The 23487-nt window shown below is 47.8% G+C and overlaps 2 protein-coding genes across 3 annotated transcripts in view; one reads left to right on the forward strand and one right to left on the reverse strand.

The window, feature by feature from the left end:
* The window catches only part of GNAI3 (G protein subunit alpha i3), a 33415-nt gene extending 24970 nt beyond the window's left edge, over positions 1 to 8445 (forward strand). The window contains exons 6-9 of the mRNA XM_008147121.3: positions 2433 to 2562; positions 2962 to 3115; positions 7409 to 7620; positions 7710 to 8445. Coding sequence (XP_008145343.2) covers positions 2433 to 2562; positions 2962 to 3115; positions 7409 to 7599 — 475 coding nt within the window. The 3' untranslated portion in view covers positions 7600 to 7620; positions 7710 to 8445. The remainder of the gene's footprint in view (positions 1 to 2432; positions 2563 to 2961; positions 3116 to 7408; positions 7621 to 7709) is intronic.
* Positions 8446 to 15221: 6776 nt separating this feature from the next.
* GNAT2 (G protein subunit alpha transducin 2) lies at positions 15222 to 22831 on the reverse strand. 2 transcript variants are annotated; one of them, XM_054712235.1, is made up of 8 exons: positions 22714 to 22831; positions 21279 to 21321; positions 20414 to 20537; positions 19080 to 19252; positions 17668 to 17796; positions 17350 to 17479; positions 16321 to 16474; positions 15222 to 15412 (listed from the first exon to the last, which is right to left on the reverse strand). In XM_054712235.1, the coding sequence occupies exons 1-8, from the start codon at positions 22829 to 22831 to the stop codon at positions 15222 to 15224; spliced, it is 1062 nt and encodes a 353-aa protein (XP_054568210.1). The 2 variants fall into 2 exon arrangements, with proteins under 2 accessions (XP_054568210.1, XP_054568209.1); XM_054712234.1 differs by having other exon boundaries at positions 19080 to 19237; positions 20396 to 20537.
* Positions 22832 to 23487: the final 656 nt, after the last annotated feature.

The raw sequence follows: 23487 nt of genomic DNA on the forward strand, positions 1-23487 counted from the left end.
GCATTGTTGCATACAAATGTAACTTTTAGCTCAGAACTTCTATTTTCTTCTCTCTGAAAAAACATTAATTTAGAGGATTTGTGAAATCCACACAGTTAGGTATTGGATACCAGTTGAGGCCTTGAAATTTTAGTATACCTAAACAGATTTGAAACCTGGAAATAACAGTCCAGCTGAATATTTATAGAAGAGTATTTATCTTTAGAACTGGTGAACTTATTTAACAAGAGCGGCAGAGGCCCTGGCCAGTGTTGCTCAATGGGTTGGATCATAGTGTCATGCACTGAAGGGTCACATGTCTGATTCCCAATCAGGGTACTTGCCCAGGTTGCAGGTTCGATCCCTGGTTAGGGCACATATGGGAGGCAACAGATCGATGTTTCTCTCTCTCTCTTTCTCTCCCTTCCTCTCTCTGTCTCTCCCTCTCCCTGTCTCTCTCCCTCTTCCTCTCTTTTTAAAAAATAAATAAAAACATATCCTCAGGTGAGAGTAAAAAAGAGTTGGGATTACCACCCTTGAAACCATGTCTCTGTGTTCTATAAGATTAGTAATCCATTTATAATTAAATGTCATGACCTTTATTTAGTGTGGGAAACTTTCTTGTTGATGTTGGCATAGACTGATCTCTAGTTAGGTAAACCCTGCTGGTCTTCGCATGTCAGGATCAGTAGCCAGATCTCATTAAGGTGCTGCACCCACTTTATTGTTGGCATGTAGCTATCTTATTGTGAGGTACTATCACTTCTTCCTTTTCCTCTTCTCTCTAGGCAAAGCCACTACCCATTTATTCACACATTTATTGAACATCTACTATAGGCAAGGCATTGTGTAATTGCTTACTTGCCTCTCAGTTACGAGGTAATGTTTATAAAATGTCCATCTGTTAGTGAATGATATTGTAAATGTTCATATGTGCTAAAAGTCCATGTTGGGAGCGTCATAGTGTTCCACTAGTTTTATGAACTTTTTAGAAGAAAATGGAGGAGTGAACTGAAATTATTGGGGTACCATTGTATGTCTCCCCTTGAGAATCATCCTTGGTGAAATATATGATATCAGCGTTCCTAAAACCTATAGTATGACCCTGTATCAAAGCCAACTTGTGATTGCATCATTATAGGTACCATGACCAAAGATCGAAAAAAAACCACTGTAAGATCAATCAGAAGAAAAAGTTGGTCATGAAGAGATAAAATGACCATTTTCTTCAAACACACATTGAGAAATTACTCAACTGCCACAATCTCTGCAGGGGAAAAAATCTCTGGAACTAGGTCCCTAGCCACTGTAGATCTGATAACTAAACCAGCTTGGCAGAGTTTTAACCTTTAAACATTTTGTCACCATCTTCAGGATGTCTGACCATTGGTATGCCTGCCTCCTCTGACCCTAGTACCAGCTGAGACACAGCTGTGCGGGCCTGCTTGTGTTGTAGGAGGTGGCTGAGGACCTTGGTGCCAGAAGTTCAGCAGGGGACTCAGGATATCAGTGAGCCCCAGAAGGGAGCAGTGGACTAAAACTCATCGGGATGGAGCGTGAAGTGTGCAGCATTGAGGCTTTGTTAGTATCATTAGGTTCACATAAGATGGGGGGCTGAGAAACATTGGTTTTGTTTTTAGGTACTGACTGGTTAAGAGTCCTACCAAAAAACATAATTTCCTTTTTTCCATAATTAATCTCTAAAATATTTTTCTTTAAGAAAAACATATCTCAATTATACCTAAATTTTTTTCAAAAAGAAAGAAAGGGAGAGGTTATGGAAGAGAATGCAGGTTGGGGATTTATATTTTGTTACGTTCTCAAAAGAGGTAAACCATTTGAGAGGTGCAGTGGTTTGTGGATAAGAGCCTGGGTGCTGGGGTCAGAGTGCCTGGGTTCAGATCCTCAGTCCCCATTTGTTAGTTGTATGTCCTTGGGCAAATTAGTTAACACATCTGTGCCTCAATTTCTTCATCTGTAAAATGGGGATACTTACAGGAGTCAGGAGTGCTGTGAGGGTTAAATCAGTTAATGCACTTAAGATGTTTAGGATGGTGTCCGGCATCATGGTAAACACTCAGTAAATATTAGGTATCGTTATTATCTTAAGTTGTATTATTCAGCTCTTTATTTTCCCTGTCCTTTTTCCTCTCCTTCCTTTCATTCATTTCAGTGCTTACTCTGCTGGCTTGGCACATCTGATACAAGCTGATAGAGAGGAGGCTCAGCTGTCTCTGAAATGAGAATTTTGATTATTCCAGAGATTTATTTTCTCATGTTTTGTTTTAATTTCAACCAGAGATAATTATTTTGACTACACTTTATCTGCTCCTTTGTCTGTTTTTCCCCTTACAAGTGGGCTTTGGAATATGCAGTGGTGGGAAATCCCTCACCATGTCAGTTTCGGGCGGGGTGTGTGATCTGGCTGAATCTGTGCTTTCCCCCTTCCTCAGGATGTTCGATGTGGGTGGCCAAAGATCAGAACGAAAAAAGTGGATTCACTGTTTTGAAGGAGTGACAGCAATCATCTTCTGTGTGGCCCTCAGCGATTATGACCTTGTTCTGGCTGAGGATGAGGAGATGGTATGTTGGAGCCTCTGGAAAAAGCCTGTCTTGTGCATCCGGAAGTGGAAACTAACTTTTAGGAAGACTTGGCGCATCCCTGTGCTCATTGAATCAAAACTGACGTCCCCAACTTTTTTCCTTGTCGGTGAAATTAGATTTTCAAAATACTCATCCATGCCCTATTGACTCCTAAGAGATACGACCGTGGCAGCACCTTGAGTATGTGGGCAGGATTAAGTCCTCTTATCAGCCAGTCCTCTTCCCACCTCCTAATCTTCCAAGAATTACAAAAATGAGGACTGGCCCAGACTTCGTTATCAGTGTCTGACTTAATTCCCCGGTGCCATTCAGTGCTTCTAAAACTTGGTCTGTTTTTGCTTTTTGTGACTGACCTATCATCCTTTATTTCTTTTTCAGAACCGAATGCATGAAAGCATGAAACTCTTCGACAGCATTTGTAACAACAAATGGTTTACAGACACGTCAATCATTCTCTTCCTCAACAAGAAAGATCTTTTTGAGGAAAAAATAAAGAGGAGTCCATTAACTATCTGCTATCCAGAATACACGGGTAAGCGTCACGAAAGCTTTTGTTGGAAGCACCCACCTGAGATCAACACTCAGTGACATTCCTGCCTTCTGTTTGGTACAAGCCTGCTGTCCTCATGGCGGGTGTTGGCCGGTAGTGGAGTCAACATAAGTGTGTGATTAGACCCCTGAGTCTAAAGTGCTGTTCCAGACAGACGAGTTTACCAGTTTGTTTTATATTTCTGTTCTCATTTTTTGAGGGATATAGAGAAAGATCAAAATTTGGCATAAATATGTTCAAGAAAGTGCAGGGATACGGTGCAATCTTTGCACTCAAGAAACTGACAGTAGTTGTAGCGAGAGATACACATGGCCACACGAAGAATTTCATTGTAGTATAAAATGTTCATGAAAAGAAGAACTGAAGCAGTGGTTACCTCGATGGGGTCAGTGCAATCTTTGTCTCGAGGAAATGACACTTAGAGTGAGACAGGAAGAGGATGAATTAGAAACCACCAGGCGGACGGGGGAGTAAAAACATTTTAGGAAGAGGGAGTAGCATATATAGAGGTAAAAGGGGACATGATTTGTTCCGGAACCTAGGAGGAATTTGGTATGGCTGAGCGTTAAGTGGTGGGAAGGACTGGTTGGAGGGATGGAATGCTCATGCAGGGCCTAGTTCAGGCGTCCTCAAACTACGGCCCGCGGGCCACATGCGGGTGTTTTTGCCGTTTTGTTTTTTTTTACTTCAAAATAAGTTATGTGCAGTATGCATAGGAATTTGTTCATAGTTTTTTTTAAACTATAGTCTGGTCCTCCAACGGTCTGAGGGACAGTGAACTGGCCCCCTGTTTAAAAGTTTGAGGACCCCTGGCCTAGTTTCTCATGCCGAGACCGTGAGGAAGGAACTATTGAAGGATCTTAATTGGGTACATGAAATCGTAGGACCTGTGCTTCAAAAAGATTATGCAATAAATGGCAATAAAGACAGATAGTAGGGTAGTTGAATTAGTAAGGACTATCTGGGTGCAAATAAAAACTTTTGGTGACGATACAGGGATATATCATAGACGTCAAGGGCAAGAATGCAGACGTGTCTTAACAGTGCAGTTAGAACTAGGAAATAGAAAGCTGTCAAGAATCCCTATTTCTTTTCTCTCCTCTGTGTTTTGTCCCCTCTGTGTGTTTTCTGTATTCTTCGCTCCTTACCAACTTTCTCTGCCGCGCAGTTTATGTGAGAAAAGGTGGTCCTGCCACTGTTTCTGTGTCTCCTCCCTTTAAAGGACCGGGCTAGCCTGGGTCACAGTCCCCAGGCTCACGTTCCTAGCAGAGACGTGGCTGCCAGGCTGCCCCACTGTGACTTTTAGATCAGAGTTGGGCATGTCCAGGGGAAGGGGCCTCTTCGCTGAGCAGACACTGTAATGCCGTCTAGAATAGGTGAGGGCGGGGACGTGGGAAGGAGCAGAGCTACTCCCCGACTTCTGTCTTGATTGGGTGCTGGTGCTGTGCTCTGAAGCGTCTGGAACATCCAGATGGAGATATCTAATAGGCTGTTATTGTGTACGTGGCCTTGGAGCCTGGAGAGAGGTTGAGGGTTACGGTATATTGGTTTGGGATACCGTGTGGAAATGAAAATGATGACTCGGTGGTTGTTATAGAATGAGGAGAGAGAAGGACCATGATGGAATGGGAGAATATCAGCCTCTCTTGGCAGGAGAGAAAGAAAGGTTTGTAGAGGATCCAAAGAGAAGAAGAGCCAAAATATTAAAAACTATGAGGAGAGTTTAAGAAGTGAGGAGTGGGCAACAGTGTTTATGCAGAAAAATAAGATACACATTGGAAAGTGACCTCTGAAGTTGACCGTAACCGAGAGCAGTAAGAAGAGTGATAAGAGTGGAGAATGTTTGTAGGCTTAGAGGTAAGAGCCTATAGCAAAAGGAAAGTTATAAAAAGTGGATGTGATGGATGGAGCGAGATTTGCCAAACAGGCAGGAAAAAAGGAATCAAGAGTCTAGGTAGGGCTCTGGCCGATGTGGCTCAGTTGGTGGAGCGCTCCCATGCACCAAAGAATCGCTGGTTCAGTACCCAGTCAGGGCACATGCCCAGGTTGCGGGTTTGATCCCTAGTCGGGATGTATGCAGGGAGGCAACCGATTGATGTTTCTCTCTCACATCAATGTCTCTCTCCCTCTCTCTCCCTCTTCCCCCTCCTCTTCTTCCCCACTCCCTTCTTCTCTCCCACCCTCCCTCTCTCTCTCACTCTCTCCCTCCCTCTGTCTAAAATCAATAAAAAACATACCCTTCCTCTGTCTCTCTAAAATCAATAAAAAACATAAAAGAGTCTAGATAGGGTGAGTGGATGAACAGAGAACGGCATGTCCATGGAGCATTATTCAGCCATAAAAAGGAACGAAGTACTGATGGCTGCTACAGCTTGGATGAGCTCCACAAACATTACGCTAAATGAAAGAAGCCAAATACAAAAGATCACATTTGTGTGATTCCTTTTATCTGATACATCCAAAATGGGCACATCCATGGAGACGGAAAGCAGATGGTTTGGTTATCAGGAGATGGGTGGGGGGATGGGATGTTTTTCTGGGGCTCATGAGTTTTGAAACTAGAGAGAGGTGGTGATTGCATAACATTGTGAATACAGGAAATGCCACTGTATTGTACACTTTGAAATGGTTTGTTATATGTTATGTGAATTTTACCTCAGCTTTATAAAAGGAGTTTAGGTAGAGCAATTGAGTGGAACCAGAGAATACATTTCTAAGACCTAAGGTACAAAAATAAGTGCAGATAGCAGTAACTTTTTAAGCAAGGTGTTGAGCTAAAAGGTTAAGATTATCGTTTAAGCCCCATGGCCTGTTTCTCAGGGAAGTTGGAAATGTGGTCCTCTGTGAGGCGGGAGGCGGGAGGTGGGAGCTGGGTGAGTCTATGTAGAAAGTAGGAGGGTTCGGGGGGAATCTTAAAGTTTTTTTAATATATTTTTATTGATTTCAGAGAGTAAGGGAGAGGGGAAGAGACAGAAACATCAATGATGAGAGAGAATCATTGATGGCTGCCTCCCGCATGCCCCCTACTGGGGATCGAGCCCTCAACCCAGGCATGTGCCCTGACTGGGCGGGAATTGAACCGTGACCTCCTCGTTCATAGGTTGGCGCTCAACCACTGAGCCACGCTGGCTGGAAATCTTTCTTAAGACAAATAAAAGGATTGACATTAATGTTCAGTCAGGAGTCTTCTTCACACATAGCGAAGAGCCCTGGATGTCACCACTCTGTGTGTGTGTGTGTGTGTGTGTGTGTGTGTGTGTGTGTGTGAACTTCCAAGCCTGTTCTCTGTTTACTGGATCCTTCTGAGGGATTCCCAGTCCTGATTCCCAAGTATCAATATCTGTTCCTACCAGACAGACATGGTTTTCAGTCCTCTGTTGCCTTTAAATTACACAAGTCCTGCAGATCTGTGGGAAACCACTTCAAGCCCCTACCAAGCTATGTTCCTTCAGTTCTTCAGACGTTCTGTTGACATCACACCCTTTTGTTATTTCGTGTTGATGTGCTCACTGCTGGTGTTTCTTTGCTTGATGTCACTGACAGCAGCCTCTGGTTCGCAGGAATCCCGGTTTCTGTTGCCTTTCCCTGGCTCTGCAGCCAGTTTCGAGGCTACTCTAAAGGCTCACAGGTAGACAAGATGGTGTGGGAAGCAGGTGATTAAGGGTGTTAATTACAAATGTTGACAATGGGGTTTGGTCCTCCCTCCCCACCACCACCCCCCACCTTAAAAAAATTACAGCATTATTGAGGTATAATTCACGTACCATAAAATTGACTACTTAAAGGTGTATAATTCAGGGCCCTTTCCCTTTGCATCTGTTAGTGTACCTTTGGTTCTTTAAATTATTGCATCGAGGCTCTGAGGCTAAGCCCCCTTAACACTGGAATGATTTTGAAAAGAAGCGAGACTTACCTTTTGAATTATTTCACATCTCTTCAAGGAGTACAGGCTTTGTGACCTTCTAAACAATTGTGTTCTTCTAGAAATGTATGCTCCTACTCTCCTAGTTTCCTTTTATACTTTGTAGGGGTTTTTAGCCAAGAAGTCTAAATGAAAGGGGAAAGAGAAACTTAAAGTTTGTTTTCCTGCATCTTGGTGTGTGGTGATTTTGTTCAGTTTATAATGATATGAGTCCGCTCTGAAGAAAAACCTAATAATGATGAGAGAGATACAGAAATGTGTCTGTATTCCATTGGCCCGCGGGCCCTCTCTTCGTCGGTAAAGGAAGAGGCAGCTATTTAATGTGAACTGAGGGTGTGGGGTGTCTGCCTCAGGTTCCAACACATACGAAGAGGCAGCTGCTTACATCCAGTGCCAGTTTGAAGACCTGAACAGAAGGAAGGACACCAAGGAGATCTACACCCACTTCACCTGCGCCACCGACACCAAGAACGTGCAGTTTGTGTTCGACGCCGTCACCGATGTCATCATCAAGCACAACTTGAAGGAGTGTGGGCTTTACTGAGCGTGGGGACGTGAACAAAAGGTAACACTTGGGGCCGTGGTTACCAGCGCGGCAGCCATGTCTCTCGACTCAGTATAAATTCTCTAATGAAGAATGTTCTTCCTTTCTAGTTATCACATGTGGGGTGTTGAGACCAGACCTCTCCTGCTGTCTCACTACGCAGCAGCGAGCATGACCGGGACCAGGGATGGCGGCAGCATGCAGAACTCTAGCGCTCTTTAGCACAACCTTCTGTATTCGGGACTCTTAATTGACACGAGATGCTCAAGTCAAACATGGAATTGGACAGCCGTAAAGTACGAATCAAGACATCACTTGGATTTCAAAATCTCAAATGTTAGGGCAGATGTGAAGTTGAGGTGCTGCATTCCAGAACTTCAATATGTAGCTTCTTTTTTTCCTTGTTAACAGACCATCAGTAGTTTATTTTTTAAGGTGTTTTTTTTTTCCCATCAAGAATACAAAATTTTATTTCTTTGTTTGCAAAAGAATCTTTATTAAAACACACACAGTCTTAACTATGCACAAGATATGAGCAGATCATCTTGAAAATATTCCTCTTAGTAGGAACTCTTTGTTTTTTAACTCTTGGTATGGTCAGAATATAATATTTCTGTACTTGTGTAATTCTTCAGTTATTGGGACTATAATTACGGCTTTTTTGGATGAAATGTGTGTTACTATTTTGTTGAAAGTACCATAATGATTTCTAAATGGTAATTACAGTGGAGAGTTCTGTCTAACTCTCTCTCTCTCTTCTTTTTTTTTTTTTTTTTTAAGCTTAGGGTTGAGGGTTAACCGGGTTTATGCTGATTACCAAATTACTAAATAAATGCTTCTGTAGTATGATAAAGTCAACTTCTTGGATACAGACATACCCAGGGCAGCTGCCAATCAAATGCAAATTGCTAAATTTTATCTTTTTTTTTTTTTTTAATTGCTAAATTTTAAACAGAACCAGTGACTTTGCTGCTACGTCCCTACTAAATTGACCGCTCTGATCCTTGCTTGTCTGTCTCAGAGTCCTGTGGCCTTTTTTCCGGTTGGGAAACATCTAAAGTGTATTACAGTGCATGCTTTTACTTTGTAATCGTGGTGCCAAAGCCGTTTGCCATTGTTTTTATGTAGCAATGTTCATTGTAATAACCCTTAGTCAGGACTTGGGGGCCTTTTTCCACGTTGTGTACAGGTTTTAATCTGTTATAGTGGCAGCAGTATTAAAATGATGAGTAAAGAGTCCAGGTTTGTTCCTGTTTGTAACTAGTCCTTTCTGGAAGTAGTTTCTTGTTTCTTTTTGCCCCTGCTGAGTGTGCTTTGGCCTTTGTCTGAGAGTGGGTTTAGGTAAGGTTCCCTGGAGGCTAGTCTTCTGGTGGAATTGTATTGTTGAATCTTGGCCAGCCTGAGGGTCTTATGTCCCATCTGTGTCAGTGACTGGCCGTCACAGTCCATTTCCCAGATTTACATTTTGGTTGTGTGGGGAGCGGTATTCGCCTCTGCCTGCAGGTCCTTTTGTACAATGTACAGCAAATGTCATTAAATAGTGAACGGTCCATTGCGGGAGGCAGATGAAGAGAATGCATTTTGAGCAGTCCACATCACTGGTTTAAGCAGTGCCTTTTGGGGTCCAATCTTTTAGGATTGGATTCTGTTTCATCTTTTGATGTGACCTTTCACTAGTTTAAAAAGAAAAAAAAAATGCTTGGTGGTCATCGAAGCTGGTTCCAGAAGTAAGCCACAGTAGTTCAGTGCCTTTATTGGTAGTTTTTTTTTTTTCTTTCTTATTCTTTTTTGGAAAAGTATTACTATGCAGATGGTGTACTGTCTTATCTAACGATTTTATTTTAGGGTTGTGAAAACTGGACCTAAAAGAAAGAAAATACCAGCTTTAATTGGTGATTGACTTATGCCCACAATGTAAATAGGGATGATAGTTCTTGTTTGTTTTGAATATATCTTTCCCTTATTGTATTTTGTAAATAGAATCATCTGGAAATGAGAATTGCTCCAGTGTTGTTTTAACTGTAGTGTTTCTATAGTCGGGGCTGATGGGATGGTGGTGTTGATAGCCCATAATAACAGATAACCCCAAAAAGTTAATTTTACTTTGAAATGCATTTTGTATTTTCATTTGAATATGTCTGTGTTCATTTTTAGCCCTTCTGTTAGTGAAAAATAGTAGTTCTCCACTTTTCTGCCTCTCACACCATTTACACTGGTTCTGTGTTTACACGAAGATCAACCCCCACCCCCTCCCCCATCCCAAATAACTTACCTGAATGTACATTCCTTGGTGGACACAGGGACACAGTTGAATCAGTGGTTTTCAAATACGCCTTAAGTCCAACACACCTGGACCCATCTCAGAGATTGACTCGTGGCCAGCAGGCTAGCAATCCATAACTTTAAAAGGGTTGTTCTGATCATCAGGCTTGCAGATCACTATCGTATCTTGAAATACAAGATTCTTTCTTATAGCTAGAATGTGGGGATGAAACATCCTATCTACTAGCCTGGAGAAAAGATTTGATATTTGTAATTAAAGAAACAAAAAGTTGCCTGTGAAGAATGCTAGAGATTTATGATGGATCATGTTTCAGAATTCAGGTGGCCAGGCTCTGGACCATCCAAGAAATCAGCACATCTAAGAAAATTAAATTGTAATAAATAAAGAACAGTATTTAATAGACCTGAGCAGGAAGGACTTCGGTAGTAGCTTTTTGTTGACAGTCATAATATCTTCCTCGCCTGATTAAACCTTGGGCTGTGGAATTGCCGCCCACTGGACTCTATGAAGAGGAAGCATTCTGCTTCCTGGCCAGTCTTCTCTACCTTATTCACTCAGCCTTGCAACAGATTTCACCTCCTGGCCTGAAAATTCCAAAAACATTTACCGTTTTTTGTGAATGGATTTTGAGATGCCATTTTTATTTTGGACAGGTTTCTAAGTCTAGGTCAGTGTATCATTTTATTATTTCCACTGATGGATTGTTCTTTTTCGTAAAGTGCTGCCTTCTAAGAATAGATGGACCACATTTTTAAAAACTGTTCTCTTGCCTTGTTTATTTTTTCTTCTATCGGTTTTATTATATGCGTATTTTAGAGTATTTAAAAATAATTGCTGGTTCTTCCAGTTCTTTTGCTCACCTTAATTGTGTACATCCTGGTCATTGTTCTCCTTTTGGTGGTTGTGACTTTCTGTGGACATTGTTTGCCTGACCTGGCTAAGTACTCCATCTGTTTATCTATTTGCTTAGCATAGTTCTGGAGTTTCCTATTGCAGAGCTCCTTGCTGTCTGGCAGTCACATAGAAGCTAAAGTTAGTCTCATTCCAGTTAAACCCTGCCTTTGATTGATTTTTCCCTTCCAAATGTTCAAAAAACACACAGTCCTCTACTCATTTATAAAACCTGAAACAGCACTTACCCCCTTCCCTCTTATCACTTGTGAAACCTTTTAAATGTGATACTGATATGACTTAGTGCGGGTTTTTTTAATGTTTTTATTGACTTTTAGAGAGAGAAGAAGGGAGAGGAATGGAGAGATAGAAACATCTATAAGAGAGAAACATCATTGGTCAGCTGCCTCTTGCGCGTCTCCTAATAGGGATCAAGCTAACCCGGGCATGTGCCCTGACCGGAATCACACTATGACCTCATGGTTCCTGGGTGGACGTCAGCCACTGAACCACACCCTGCTGGTTGTGATACTGACTTTAACAACAAAGTTGTCTCAGTTTCCCCGTATTCTCAAGGCTTCCCAGTAAAAGGAGAGACGTGACCTCGGACTAGCCCCAGCTCTGCGTGGCTTCATGGCCATCCAAGCACAAGAGGAAACCAGCTGCTTCGAGGCCTCCCGTTGGAGTTGATCTTGCGTCTGTCAGCCCCTGGGAAGTGAAAGAAAGACGCAAGGCCCTGAAGAATGCCTTCCGGATGGTCAGGATCCTTGTCCGGGCACCTTTGTTTAGGTTTTAAAACCTCCCTCCTCCCTCCCCCCCCCCCCCCCCCAGCCCGACACACACACACCTGCAATTTCCTCATAACCTTTTATGAGTTACTTCTGCTGAGGAGCACGTGCTTCTGAACAGGTCGGGGCAGTGTGTTCCCGGTACTGGGTCTGGCCTGGGTCTGGCCTGTCTTCTCAGGAAGACGGTGACCAGGAATGTACGCGGGAGTAGACAGATGAGATCCACGATGAAGGTGTGGACGTTCCTTGGCCAGGCTACTTTGTATTTGCCAGTAAGAAGCCCTTTTTGTACATGACTTACAGGATCCAGCTTTTATACAAAATTAAGACAAAACAAGAAACCGGGACTTCTAAACATTTCTTTCACTGCATTTATTTATGCGTTGGAAATGGAAAGATTCACGTACCACACTAAAAATAAAATCCTGTGACAGAGCTAACTGTAAATGTAATGCCATGAATCTTTACCATTCATGGATGAAGAGCGCAGCTAGCCTAAACTGAAGTGAAAGTGTTTGTTGAGGGGCCTGGGCCAGGGCGGGTGAGGGGAATGATGGAGGAGTCCGGTAGTAAAGGCTTTGTGTGCCCGGGGCTGATGTTTGCCTGACGTCCAGTGGGAATCAACAAGGTAGCAGCGATCATAAAACAATTAGCTGGGACACACCATCTCAGTGTCGGAGCATTCACTAAGCTGTGAGGTTTGAGAGCTGCAATATTAAATTCTGTACAATTGGATTTTTCTATCTCCTAACCTCTATTATCCTCCATCGTGTGCCCATATTCCATGTATGAGAGATTCCCCCGGTAGACATAACAAATCACAAGAAATTGCCTGTTCTAATTGTTCATTCTTGCTCATGTAGGATGAAGGTCCTGAGGCCCCAGAATCTTAGGTTCGAGAGTTGTTCGGTGTGCTGGGTTCTGTTTTTCCCCCGTTTTCAACCAGCTATGAAATCTTTCGGTCTTACATTCCTATGCTGTTAACTAAAAGTGGGCTTAGTTATATCTTCCAACTGTGATGCTCCATGGTTCTCATCAAATAGAAGTAACGTTTAAAGGCGCTTTGTAAATATTCGTGACGCCCAGGATTACTCTGCAGAGCCTTTGTAGCGGCTTGTCTTTCTCAGCATCTGTGTCCCATATTTTTTTTTCTTTTTTTTTTTTTTCCATATTCATTTTAAAGACCCGACGGGAAGTTCAACTGTATGTGGAGCAGGTGAAAGGTCTTTGTTTTCTTGTGTTATTTTAAATTATATTTTTATTGATTTCAGAGAGGAAGGGAAAGGGAGAGATAGAAACATCAATGATGACAGAGAAGCATCGATCGGCTGCCTCCTGCACCCAGGCATGTGCCCTGTCTGGGAATTGAACCGTGACCTCCTTGTTTGTAGGTTGATGCTCAGTGAAAGGCCTTTGCTTTATTTTTTGTTCACACCATTGCTTGCTTTTTCATGACCAAAAGGCACCAAAAGGTTGTCAGTTCTGTTCTTGGTCAGGATACGTGCCAGGGTTGCTGGCTCAGTCCCCAGTCGGGGGAGCGTGCAGGAGGCGGCTGATTGATGTTTTGCTCTCACGTTGATGTTTCTCTCTCACTCACACTCCCAAAAAATCAGTAAAAAAATCTTAAACAACAACAAAAAAAAGCCAGCAATGTGGTATGATTGGGAGGAAGTGGGTTCTCCCTTTATGAAGATGGATTAAATGGGATAAATTTACATTGAAGGCCTGTGTAGACAGGTCATAGCTGTAGCGAGGATTCTAACCTGGTGCTTGAGAGCTGCAAAGATAGAACTGTACTCTGTGTGTGGGTTTCCTTTGTAAATCTCTGAACTTACTTAATGCCTTTTAAATATTCTGAGAAGGGCCCATAGGATTCTGGCTGCCAGAGGGATCCAGATCCCATATAATAAAGAGCTAATATGCTAATTAGGCTGGACGGTGGGCGGGCCCTTAGGCAGCCGGGCTGTGAGGGCCGAGCCCCTTGCACAAATTTCATGCATCGGGCCTCTAGTACAAAAACTAAAAAAATAAAAACACAAAAAACAAGAACCTCAGAACCCCTGTATGTGGAATTAAAGCAAACAGGTAAGTCATGGTTGGAGCAAGCCATTTAGAACAGCTCTTGGATACGAGAGGTCTTACCCAGATTTTTTCTTTGGCTTGAGTTTTGGTTTGTTTTTTAAAAAATATTTTTTTATTGATTTGGGGGAGAGAGAGAAACATCAGTGATGAGAGAGAATCATTGATCGGCTGCCTCCTGCACGCCCCACATTGGGGATCAAGCCTGCCTGCAACTTGGGCATGTGCCCTGACAGGGAATCAAACCGTGACCTCCTGGTTCATAGATGGACGCTCAGCCACTGAGCCACACCGGCCAGGCTTTGGCTTAAGTGTTTTAAGTGGCAGTAGGCAGAGTATTTTTCCTTAATTCTCCCAAGTTGGTTTCTTTTCAAGGATTCAGACTATTGAATGAATCCAATTTTAACAGCTGCAAGTGTCTTCTTCAGTGTGTTCCAAGCTCATATGGCTCTCTCGTATCAACATTGCTAGTAGCAGCCTGAGTGCGAATGTGTGCTGCTGGCAGAGAGTGTATTTTCATTTTAATTGTCACGTTCTTTTAGAGACTAAATCTTGCTGCCAAGAGCCTTCCTCACTGGTAGTTGTGAAAATGCTAAATCCATGCTGCACCGCCTCCCGCCAAGATAAATGCAAGCTTGTTTCCCCTCCGAGGAGCTCAGAGGAATAATTTGCTTGTTGGTCTGTTTGGGAAGATGTTTTCAGCCAGACGTTACATGGACCCACCCAGCTGCAAAGACGTTTATTGCCTAAAGCAAGATCCGCTGCCTTTTTTATTCTGAAGCAAATAGCAGTTGAAATGAGAATTTTAGGATTACTCACTTGATCTAGGTTCTATGGCGGAGGAGTAGCAGCAGTAAGATCATTAATACTCCAAGTGGGACTGCGCTGATAACCCTCCACGCTTACTTAGAAAGTGTCCTGTAGAGCTGAGAAAGTTACCTACAGATAAAGGAGACTCGGTGTTTTGGGGGCAGAGGGGTCGTCTGCTTAATAAAATGATGGTTCTTCTCTATGTGCCTTCAGAACTAACCTCTAGTCAGTGACCTCTAGTCTGAGCTAAGGCATCTGTTAGTAAAATGGGTGGTAGGTTTATCAAGGTTTTGTTTGTATTTTATTTTTGCTGTTTTGCTTGGGATAGTTCATCGCAAAACCTGCTCTTGATTTTCATAAATGGCAGCGTTTACATAGGATTTCTTTCTGTGACTCTACCCACAGCCTTTCTGTGCCTTCCCTGCAGTTAGGTTTGTGATCATCAGAACAGCCCCGTGAAGTAGTAGAGAAGTTACCGTCACTTTACCGGTGAGGGGCTCGTGAGACATGAAATGTGTACATTTTGTAGGAAGTTGCAGAACCAATACTGGAGCCTGGGTCTTCTGGCTCCTGGCCTCGGGCTCTTTAAACTCGCCGGCTACCCTGCTTTGAAAAGAACGTGAGAGAGACCGTCCGGTCACGTACACCTCCCCTCCAAGGGAGCACGCACTCATTCCCCATCTCACGGTGTCGTGACCGGACATTTTCTGCTTAAAACTGCCCAGATTCTAAGCCTGTTCATGGCAGATACACGTGGGAAGTGATGGAGATTAGAAGAGCCCGCAGTCCTTGAGGTTTTCTTTGATGATAATATCTGTAACTGCGTCAAATACAAATTTGACGTTTTGCGTGTCCGTAGCGCAGGTCATGTGACTGTAGATTTCTTTGACATCTTTTCGCATGTTGAGGTCAAGGAACTGGCTCTTGATATAATTCCCTGCATCCTCATAAGAGTTGTTTCCTGGTTTTCCAGAAAAATAGTGAAGAAATGGGATAAATTAGCCCTTAGCTGCTCACTTACTTTTCAGGTGACTGACTTGACCCTCAAAGTGTTAGGAGTCAAAGCAAATGCAGGTGGGGGCCTGTTTTTCTTTTTTTTGGGGGGGGGACCCTGCTTTTGAAGGGAAGGCCCTCTCCTGTATTGCACTCTAGAGTTTCTCACTTGAGTTGAGCAAAGAAGTCGAGGTGAGAGGTGTCTGTCTCCACCCTTGGTTTCTGGTCGATCCCATTGGAATAGGCAGTCGGTGGCTCGTGCATCTGACATCTGAATGTAAACCTAGCTCTATCCACTGAGCCAAGCCAGCTAGGGCGATGCTTCTTTCTCATCGTTGATGTTTCTTTTTTTTAATATATTTTATTGATTTTTTACAGAGAGGAAGAGAGAGGGATAGAGAGTTAGAAACATCGATGATAGAGAAACATCGATCAGCTGCCTCTTGCACACCCCCCACTGGGGATGTGCCCGCAACCAAGGTACATGCCCTTGACCGGAATCGAACCTGGGACCTTTCAGTCCGAAGGCCGACGCTCTATCCACCGAGCCAAACCGGTTTCGGCTCATCGTTGATGTTTCTAACTCTCTCTCTCTCCCTCTCTCTCTCCCTCTCTGAAATCAATAAAGAATAAATTGGGAAAACCTAGAACTGGATGCCCACGTTTCTCTGCTGAGACAGCCAAGTGTCACTTGGACATCACAGAGCTCTCAGGGGAAGGAGTGCTAAGGGATAGGGGTCATCAACTTGGCACAAGCAGGGGGCGTTCCTTAGTACTCCTCAGAGACAAGTTCCTTCCTGCCTCCGTGGTGTGGGAAATGGCATCCCCAGGCATCACTAAGAAAGCATGACCTTGTCCCCAGCCCTTGACACTTACCAGCATACTCGGGGAAGCAAATGCTGAGATGCACCTTCTTGATTTTTTCCTCAAAGAGGTCCTTCTTGTTGAGAAAGAGGACAATGGACGTGGCCGCGAAGAACTTGTGGTTGCAGATGCTGTTGAACAGGTGCAAGGACTCATGCATGCGATTCTAGGGGGAGGAAATACATCAGAGGCACCAGGCTGGGCTTATGGGATGGGCGTGTGCCTCCTGTTCTGGGAGAGGCTAGTGCCAAATGCCAAAAGCAAGATAGGGAACAGCTTATCTCTCTAGTTCAGCCAACAGCATCTGGCTTCCTCCTGATCTTCCGATCCTGTCCGTGTGACACGGGGGGGCGGGGGAGAATCATCGCGCTTTTCTGGGTCTGTTTCCCTATCTCGGGTTATTACGCAGGTTAAGTGAGGTCATGTGTGGAGCAGGCCGTGATCATGAAGGCCAAGAATGTCATGCAGGTGTTTGGGAGCCGGGACACACTAAGGATTGTGACATCCGCACGGGCTGCTGATCCAGGGTTGAGACCGGGCCCTTGTTAGCGGGCGCCCGTTTGCGTCTCCAGGATGATGTTGATGGGCTTCTGTGGGCGGGTCCGGATCTCAGTTGGGGCAGGACTGTAAATGGTGCCGGACGGTGAGGGCGGGAGAGCCCGGTGCCACACCACAAGCACTTCTGCCCATGTCCTTCTCTGAGCGCCACTTTGAGCGAGGGGAACAGGGGCTGTGTGTCTGCAGAGCCCAGAGGGGGCCCAGGCCAGCCCGGTCTCGGGGAGCAGCCCATTAGGGTCTTGAAGGATGCTCTTAGCTAACTTGCTCAATCTTTTCATCTGATGAGAAAACAAACCCAACGCGGAGGCTTTTGTCATTGCTGACACTCCTGCAGAACCCTGTCAGACCTCGCAGACTTGAAGAGGTCTTGGAAAAGGAACGGCCCTGTGAGACGTTTCGCTAGAAGGTATTTCGGGTGCCCTGATGGGACGTGGTCTAAGGAGAAGGGAGAACCCCTGGAGCGGGGGGCAGGCGGCCACTCACCACTTCGTCATCCTCCACCAGCACCAGGTCGTAGGCGCTGAGGGCCGCACAGAAGATGATGCACGTGACCCCCTCGAAGCAGTGGATCCACTTCTTCCTCTCTGACCTCTGCCCTCCCACGTCAAACATCCTGAGGGTGGGAAGCGTCCTCGTGTGTGCGGGGATGGCCCCCATGTGCGGGGATGGCCCCCAGGGAGGCGGCCGGGTGGCAGTGAGAGGGAGGTGGGGGGCACTGGTTCAGGTGGGCTTTAGTGAAGGTCAGGACGCACGCCCGTGCCCTCTGATGTCTGAGGTGCTTTCAGGGTCCCACGTTCTCACCTGAAGTTCAGGTCTTTGACGGAAAACTTGGTCTCAATGATGCCTGTGGTTTTGACTCTGGACCGTAGCACATCTTGCTCATTGGGGAGGTAGTTAGTGGCCGTGATCCGGTCTAATTGGTTCAGGTAGCTAGAGAACAGTGGGTGGCATCGGTGACATGAAATTCTCCACCGCCAAGGCCAAGAACGCCAAGGCCCAGAATCTTACCCAAAGGCACACAACTAACTTGGCGATGGAACCAGGACTAGAGTCCATGTGGTCAAAGCTAGGGCTCTTCCCTTCAGGGCCTCGTGAGCCCTCACAAAAGGCAGTGTGGGGTGGGCTGAGGCCACGTCCATCCGAGGCAGCGGTTCCGCCCCATTGGAGTCAAGTCAGGTGACTGCCATGCATTTCCCCTGACGAAGGGGTTTCCTAGACTCTCGAATGGGACTTGGTCGTTTAAAAGGTGCCAGAAGTTCCATCCAAAAAATAGGATGGACTGAGAAACTGGAGGACACACGAGACGCAGATCACTGCAACGTTTACATCCCGTTTATGTCCTGAATCGAGGGGGGGACAGTTGACATATTGGGGAAACTTGAATGAACACTGACTTGGCTACTTGGTGACATTAAGGAATTTTAAACATTTAGTTGTAGTGATTATGTTGTGATTTGTTTTTAAAAAGAGCCCTTATTGTTAGAGATACATAATGAAATTTTTAGGACGAAATGATAGGATATCTGGGATTTACTTCAATATAATCCAGTGGGGGATGAAGGAAGATAAAATGAAATAAGAAATGGCCACGAGTTGATAACCCTGAAAGCCTGGTGATTCGTGGTATTAGTCTACTTTTGTATATGTTTGCCAGTTACCATTATTTTTAACGTTCGAAAAAGAAGGTGGGGGGGGCGGCGGGGGAGAAGCAGGAGGAAGGCAGATGTGAAGTGAAGGGACTGAAAGAGGGAAGGAAAATTAACACAGGTTCCTACTGTATGCCAGGAATCTCACGTTTACATCCTCATTTGAACCTGGCTGGCGTGGCTCAAGTAGTTGAGTGTTGACCTATGAACCAAGAGGTCACGGTTTGATTCCTGGTCGGGACACATGCCCGGGTCTCAGATTTGATCCCCAGTGTGGGGTGAGCAAGAGGCAGCGGATCAGTGATTCTCTCTCATCATTGATGTTTCTACCTTTCCCTCTCCCTTCCTCTCTGAGATCAATAATGAATTAACTAATTAAATAACGCAGTACGGAGCGTGGGAGCTGTGGCCCATGTCCCGACCTAAAGGCATTCCGTTCTGAGCACAGTGAGACACCACTGGGCCCAACAGGCAACAGGCCGCCTTCAGGCCCTGGGTCTCCAGCTTTCAGAGCCTGGAACCTCAGGCCGGTGCGCCGTCTCCCCGCCAGTCCCCAGTGAGCCTTACTAGGCCGCCGAGTCGTTGAGCTGGTACTCCGCCGCTCTGTCGAAGCAGGCCTGCACCCCGCCGTCCTGCCACAGCCTCGTGATCACCTCCACCAGCTCGGGGGGCATGGTGCCCTCCTCCAGGGAGTCCGCCAGGTTGTTGAGCTGCCGCCCGTCGTCCTGTAAGGCAGAACCCTGGCTGAGCACCACAGGGAGTCCTGGCTTCCCAGGAGGCTTCTGGGAATTCTGCTGGACGGGCAGCACTTTGCATCGCTCCCGAAGCCTGGGCCGGGGGCGGAGGCGGTGTCCAGGGGAGAGTCCACCTAAGAAAACACTGACTAAATTTCCAGTGGGCTTCCGAGATGCAGAGGGTGGCCACGCATCCAGTCCTGGGGTGCCCAGCGGATGGCCGAGGGCCCAGGGGCCTCCTCGGTGTCTCCATCCTCCACCCTTAGGCCAAGAGCGTGCGCCCCAGCGCGTGCCCTCTGCTTCGCGGAGACCGCGCGTTCGCAGAGCAGACTGGCCGAGGGGGGCACACGCCGGGTGGCAGCAGCCTGTCACCTTGGTGAGGTGTAGGAAGATGCCAGCCCTGGAACCAGGGATTGAGCTCAGAACAGGCCCACGGCAGGACGAGGAGCCCAAGGAGCGACTTAAACGGTAAAATAAGACAAAGAGGCAGAGAAAACGTTTACTGTAAAGGTAGGAATTGCAGCCCAGCTGGCCTGGCTCAGGGGTTGAGCGTTGACCTAGGAACCAGGAGGTCACGGTTCGATTCCCGGTCCGGGCACATGCCCGGGTGGTGGGCTCGATCCCCAGTGTGAGGCCTGCAGGAGGCAGCCAATCAGTCCTTCTCATCATTGATGTCTCTCTCTCCCTTCCCCTCTGAAATCAATAAAAATACATTTTTTTAAAAAAGGAATTGCAAAGCCGAAACCGGTTTGGCTCAGTGGATAGAGCGTCGGTCTGCGGACTGGAAGGTCCCAGGTTCGATTCCGGTCAGGGGCATGTGCATTGGTTGCGGGCACATCCCCCAGTGGGGGGTGTGCAGGAGGCAGCTGATCGATGTCTCTCTCTCATCGATGTTTCTAGCTCTCTATCCCTCTCCCTTCCTCTCTGTGAAAAATCAATAAAATATATTTTTTTTAAAAAAAGGAATTGCATGCTTGCTCCAGATGTGCACCTGCCTCCCGGACTAAAAAGACTGGAAGCTCAGCAGGTGGGATTCTAGTTACACCCAACTTTTCGCACCCATGGTTCCCCCCAGCCTGTTGGCTGCTGCTCTGCTCCTTGCTAGCCTTCCTCTCCCTCCAGGCTTACCCCATCCCGTCGGGCACGTACCGCGCAGCTCGGTTGGGCATAGTCGATGCCCAGGGTGGACATGGCGCGGACGATGGCCAGGATGGACTGCAGCACGTTGCCGTAGATGACGGACTTGTACTCCAGGCATTCCTCCGGCGAGTAGCCGTCCTGGTGAATGATCCTGCAGGGAGCGCGCCCGCCCTCAGCGGGGCCTGAGCAGCCAGGCCTAGCGGCTGGGGGTCTGGGAGGCTCCACAGCAGTGGCTCCCAGCGTGGGGCCCACGCCCCCCAGGGGGCAGTTCCAGGGGGTTACCAACAGTGAATATTTTTCCATTTCTTACGGCTCCAGGGGCCTCATATACAGCATATAAATACATATGGTGATGTATTTATGCATCTCAGTTCTCTATTATGTTTTGAAACGTTATTTGCTATTTTTTCATATCACTTCACATTATTATTTTTTTAAACAATTTCTTAGGGATTTCTTCCTCAGGACTTCAAGTCCTTTCATTCTTTTATTTTTGTCTTTCATGGGTGTCATGTTCTTTGGAAGCTTGTTTAGACCAAGTGAATGGCCTTTTAGGCTTCCTCCACGTGAGTAGGAGCTCACTTTTTGAATAAGAATTCTATGTCACGGGGGTGGGGTGGGGGTGGGGGTGGCGGGCATCAGGGTCTTCGAGATGCTCCGGTGGGGCGTGGCCAAAAAAGGTTGGGAACCGCTGCTCTAAAGGGTCCTGAGAACCTGACCTCTGTTCCAAAGGGGAGCGTTAGAGGCAAGGGGGTGCGGATGAGGGGCGTCGGTCCCTTCTGTCCTTTTCATCAGGGTTCCTTAAGGCCAGGGCGCCCCCCCCCCGCCCCTCTGCTGGCTCTGCCACTCCCCCGCCACCTCCCTCCCCACCCCCGGGGCTTCGCTCACTCACTTCATCTGCTTGACGATGGTGCTCTTTCCCGACTCCCCGGCCCCTGCGGGAGAAGGGCTCTTGCTCCAGATGTGCACCCGCCTCCCCACCCCCCGACCCCCCGTGGGCACAGCGCGGGGAGGCCCTGGCCTGCCAGCCTGAGCCCAGGCCACGCAGAGCGGAGGTCCTGGGGCTTCTTGGCTGGGGAGGGGTCTCCTGCGCCTTGAGCGTCCAGCGCGTTCCTGGCCGCCACCCCCTGGCCGTCAGTGGCACTCCCTGTGACAGTGGTGACAACCGCACGTGCCACCAGACGTTCCCAGATGTCCCCATGGGTGGGGGCGGGGCAGCCTCGTTGGAACCCGGAAAGTCGGGGGAATTCCATGGACACTCTCTCCTCTCCCCGCCTTTCACTCAGGAGCGAGAACCCGGGCCGGGTTGGAGGGAGCTGGGTCCCTTCACTGAAATGCTGCGTTTCTCCATCGTGGTGGTGTTTCCTTTATTGACAAAAATGCCCTAACACCCTCCTTCACGCTCCGCTCTCCCTCCATCGACACCGACACCCACACCCCCTCCGGCCTCCCCCAGCCTGGGCTGCTGGCTCTGAGCGGCTTATCCTGAAGGTAGAACAGAGCTGATTAGGCTTAAAAGATCCCAGCTGGCCACCTCTTCCCCGCCTCTCCCCTCGGGCCCTGTGGCCTCGGGGCCCAGACACCGAGGTGAGCTCCTCCAGGGCGTCCCCAGGGCCAGGCCGCACACCACAGGGTGGGGCAGGCCTGGGCCTCCACACCCCGCCCAGCTGCCCTCCGCCCAGCTGCCCTCCGCACACCCCGCCCCCCCCTCCCCGCGGCCCCTGCGGTTTTCCCCGAGGGTGGCCGAGCTCTGTTGTCTTGGTTCTATTTACAGCCGAGACCTGTGTCTCCGACTGACGACCGAGGTGTGGTCTCTCTTCAGCCCTGACCCCCAATCTGCTCAGGAGCTCCCCAGGGTCGAGGCTCCCGCTGAAGGCCGGGCCTCCCCTCGGGGCGCCTCCTCCTGCTGTGTTTACCGAGAGGGAGAAGGAGCCGTGAGGGGCCGTCCCTGCGCCTACATGACAGCGATTGTACACAGGCAGGCCTGCGAGTCCCTGTGCTCCCCGAGTTCTCGGGCTGCGTGTGGGGCCCCGTCCACAAGCCCCGAGGTGTTGGGTTCGGTTAGGTTCAGAGGGGGCGGGGCCATCCTGGCCCTGGTTCTGGTCCTGGTCCAGGGACTGGCAGAACCGTCCCAGCGGAGCTTTGGCATCTGCATCTCAGCCCTCGAGCTCTGACCCCCCAGTCTGAGACGGAATGGGAGAGGACAGTGACCGGGCTGTCCCCCCGCCCTGTGGGCTGGGCTGGGCTGGAACCCGTCTCCGCCCAGGCCCAGGCCGAGCTGCATGGAGCGCGCCTTCCCCTTCCCCGCTCTCCTCCCCCCGCCTCACCCAGCAGCAGCAGCTTGACGGTCTTGGCCTCCTTGTCTGCGTCCTCCTGCAGCTTCCTTTCCAGCTCCTTGGACCGCTTGGCCAGCTCTCTGTCCTCAGCACTGGCCCCGCTCCCCATCGCCCGCGTCTCCTCCGGCGGCTTCTCCTCTAGGGTCTCCGGGTCTGGGAGAAGGAAGATAAGGGAGCAGCAAACTGGGGTGGTGTGCAGGGGGCTGGGGGGAGCCTGTCCTGGAGAGATTCCTGCCCCAGCTGGAGACCTGCTTAGTCTGGGGATTGCAGCCTTTACATCCAGCGCCGCGATGGCCAAGCCAATTAAGAGCTCAGGATGCCAAAGGGCAAAGACGCCGTGTTTCTGTGACCAGGGAGGTGGCCTGCTGGGTTCGGACACAGGAGAACGGGGCCAGGGTGCTGGGATCTGGAGTGAGATCACGCTGCCCCTCCTTTTCAGGGGCTGACCTGAAAAGTCTCTCTCTCACATTCACTGAGAGGCACAGACGTAGGGAGCTCCACTCAGAGGTAGATTCTGGGGTCTTGTTTCAAGGCACCGAAGCACACCCCTCGTCTTCCATCACCGCAGGCGGCCCTGGCGAGGGCTTTTTGTCTGGGGTGCTGCCCGTCCTTGGGAAGATTGGAAATGTTTTTCCAGCCCGGCTGGCGTGGCTCAGTGGTTGAGCCTTGACCTATGAACCAGGAGGTCACGGTTTGGTTCGATTCCCGGTCAGGGCACAGGCCCGGCTTACGAGCTCGATCCCCGGTGGGAGGCATGCCGGAGGC

This window comes from Eptesicus fuscus, chromosome 22, assembly GCF_027574615.1.
Source record: "Eptesicus fuscus isolate TK198812 chromosome 22, DD_ASM_mEF_20220401, whole genome shotgun sequence".
NCBI classification, from domain to species: Eukaryota; Metazoa; Chordata; class Mammalia; order Chiroptera; family Vespertilionidae; genus Eptesicus; species Eptesicus fuscus.

Bases quoted from the DNA above. Each gene is read 5' to 3' on its own strand.
- GNAT2 (XM_054712234.1), bottom strand. From the start codon at position 22,831: ATGGGGAGCGGGGCCAGTGCTGAGGACAGAGAGCTGGCCAAGCGGTCC. The intron at 17,797-19,079 runs GTAAGGCTCACT...ACTGTTCTCTAG, and splicing joins CTCAACGACTCGGCGGCCTA to CTACCTGAACCAATTAGACC. The intron at 15,413-16,320 runs GTAAGTGTCAAG...CTGGAAAACCAG, and splicing joins TTGCTTCCCCGAGTATGCTG to GAAACAACTCTTATGAGGAT.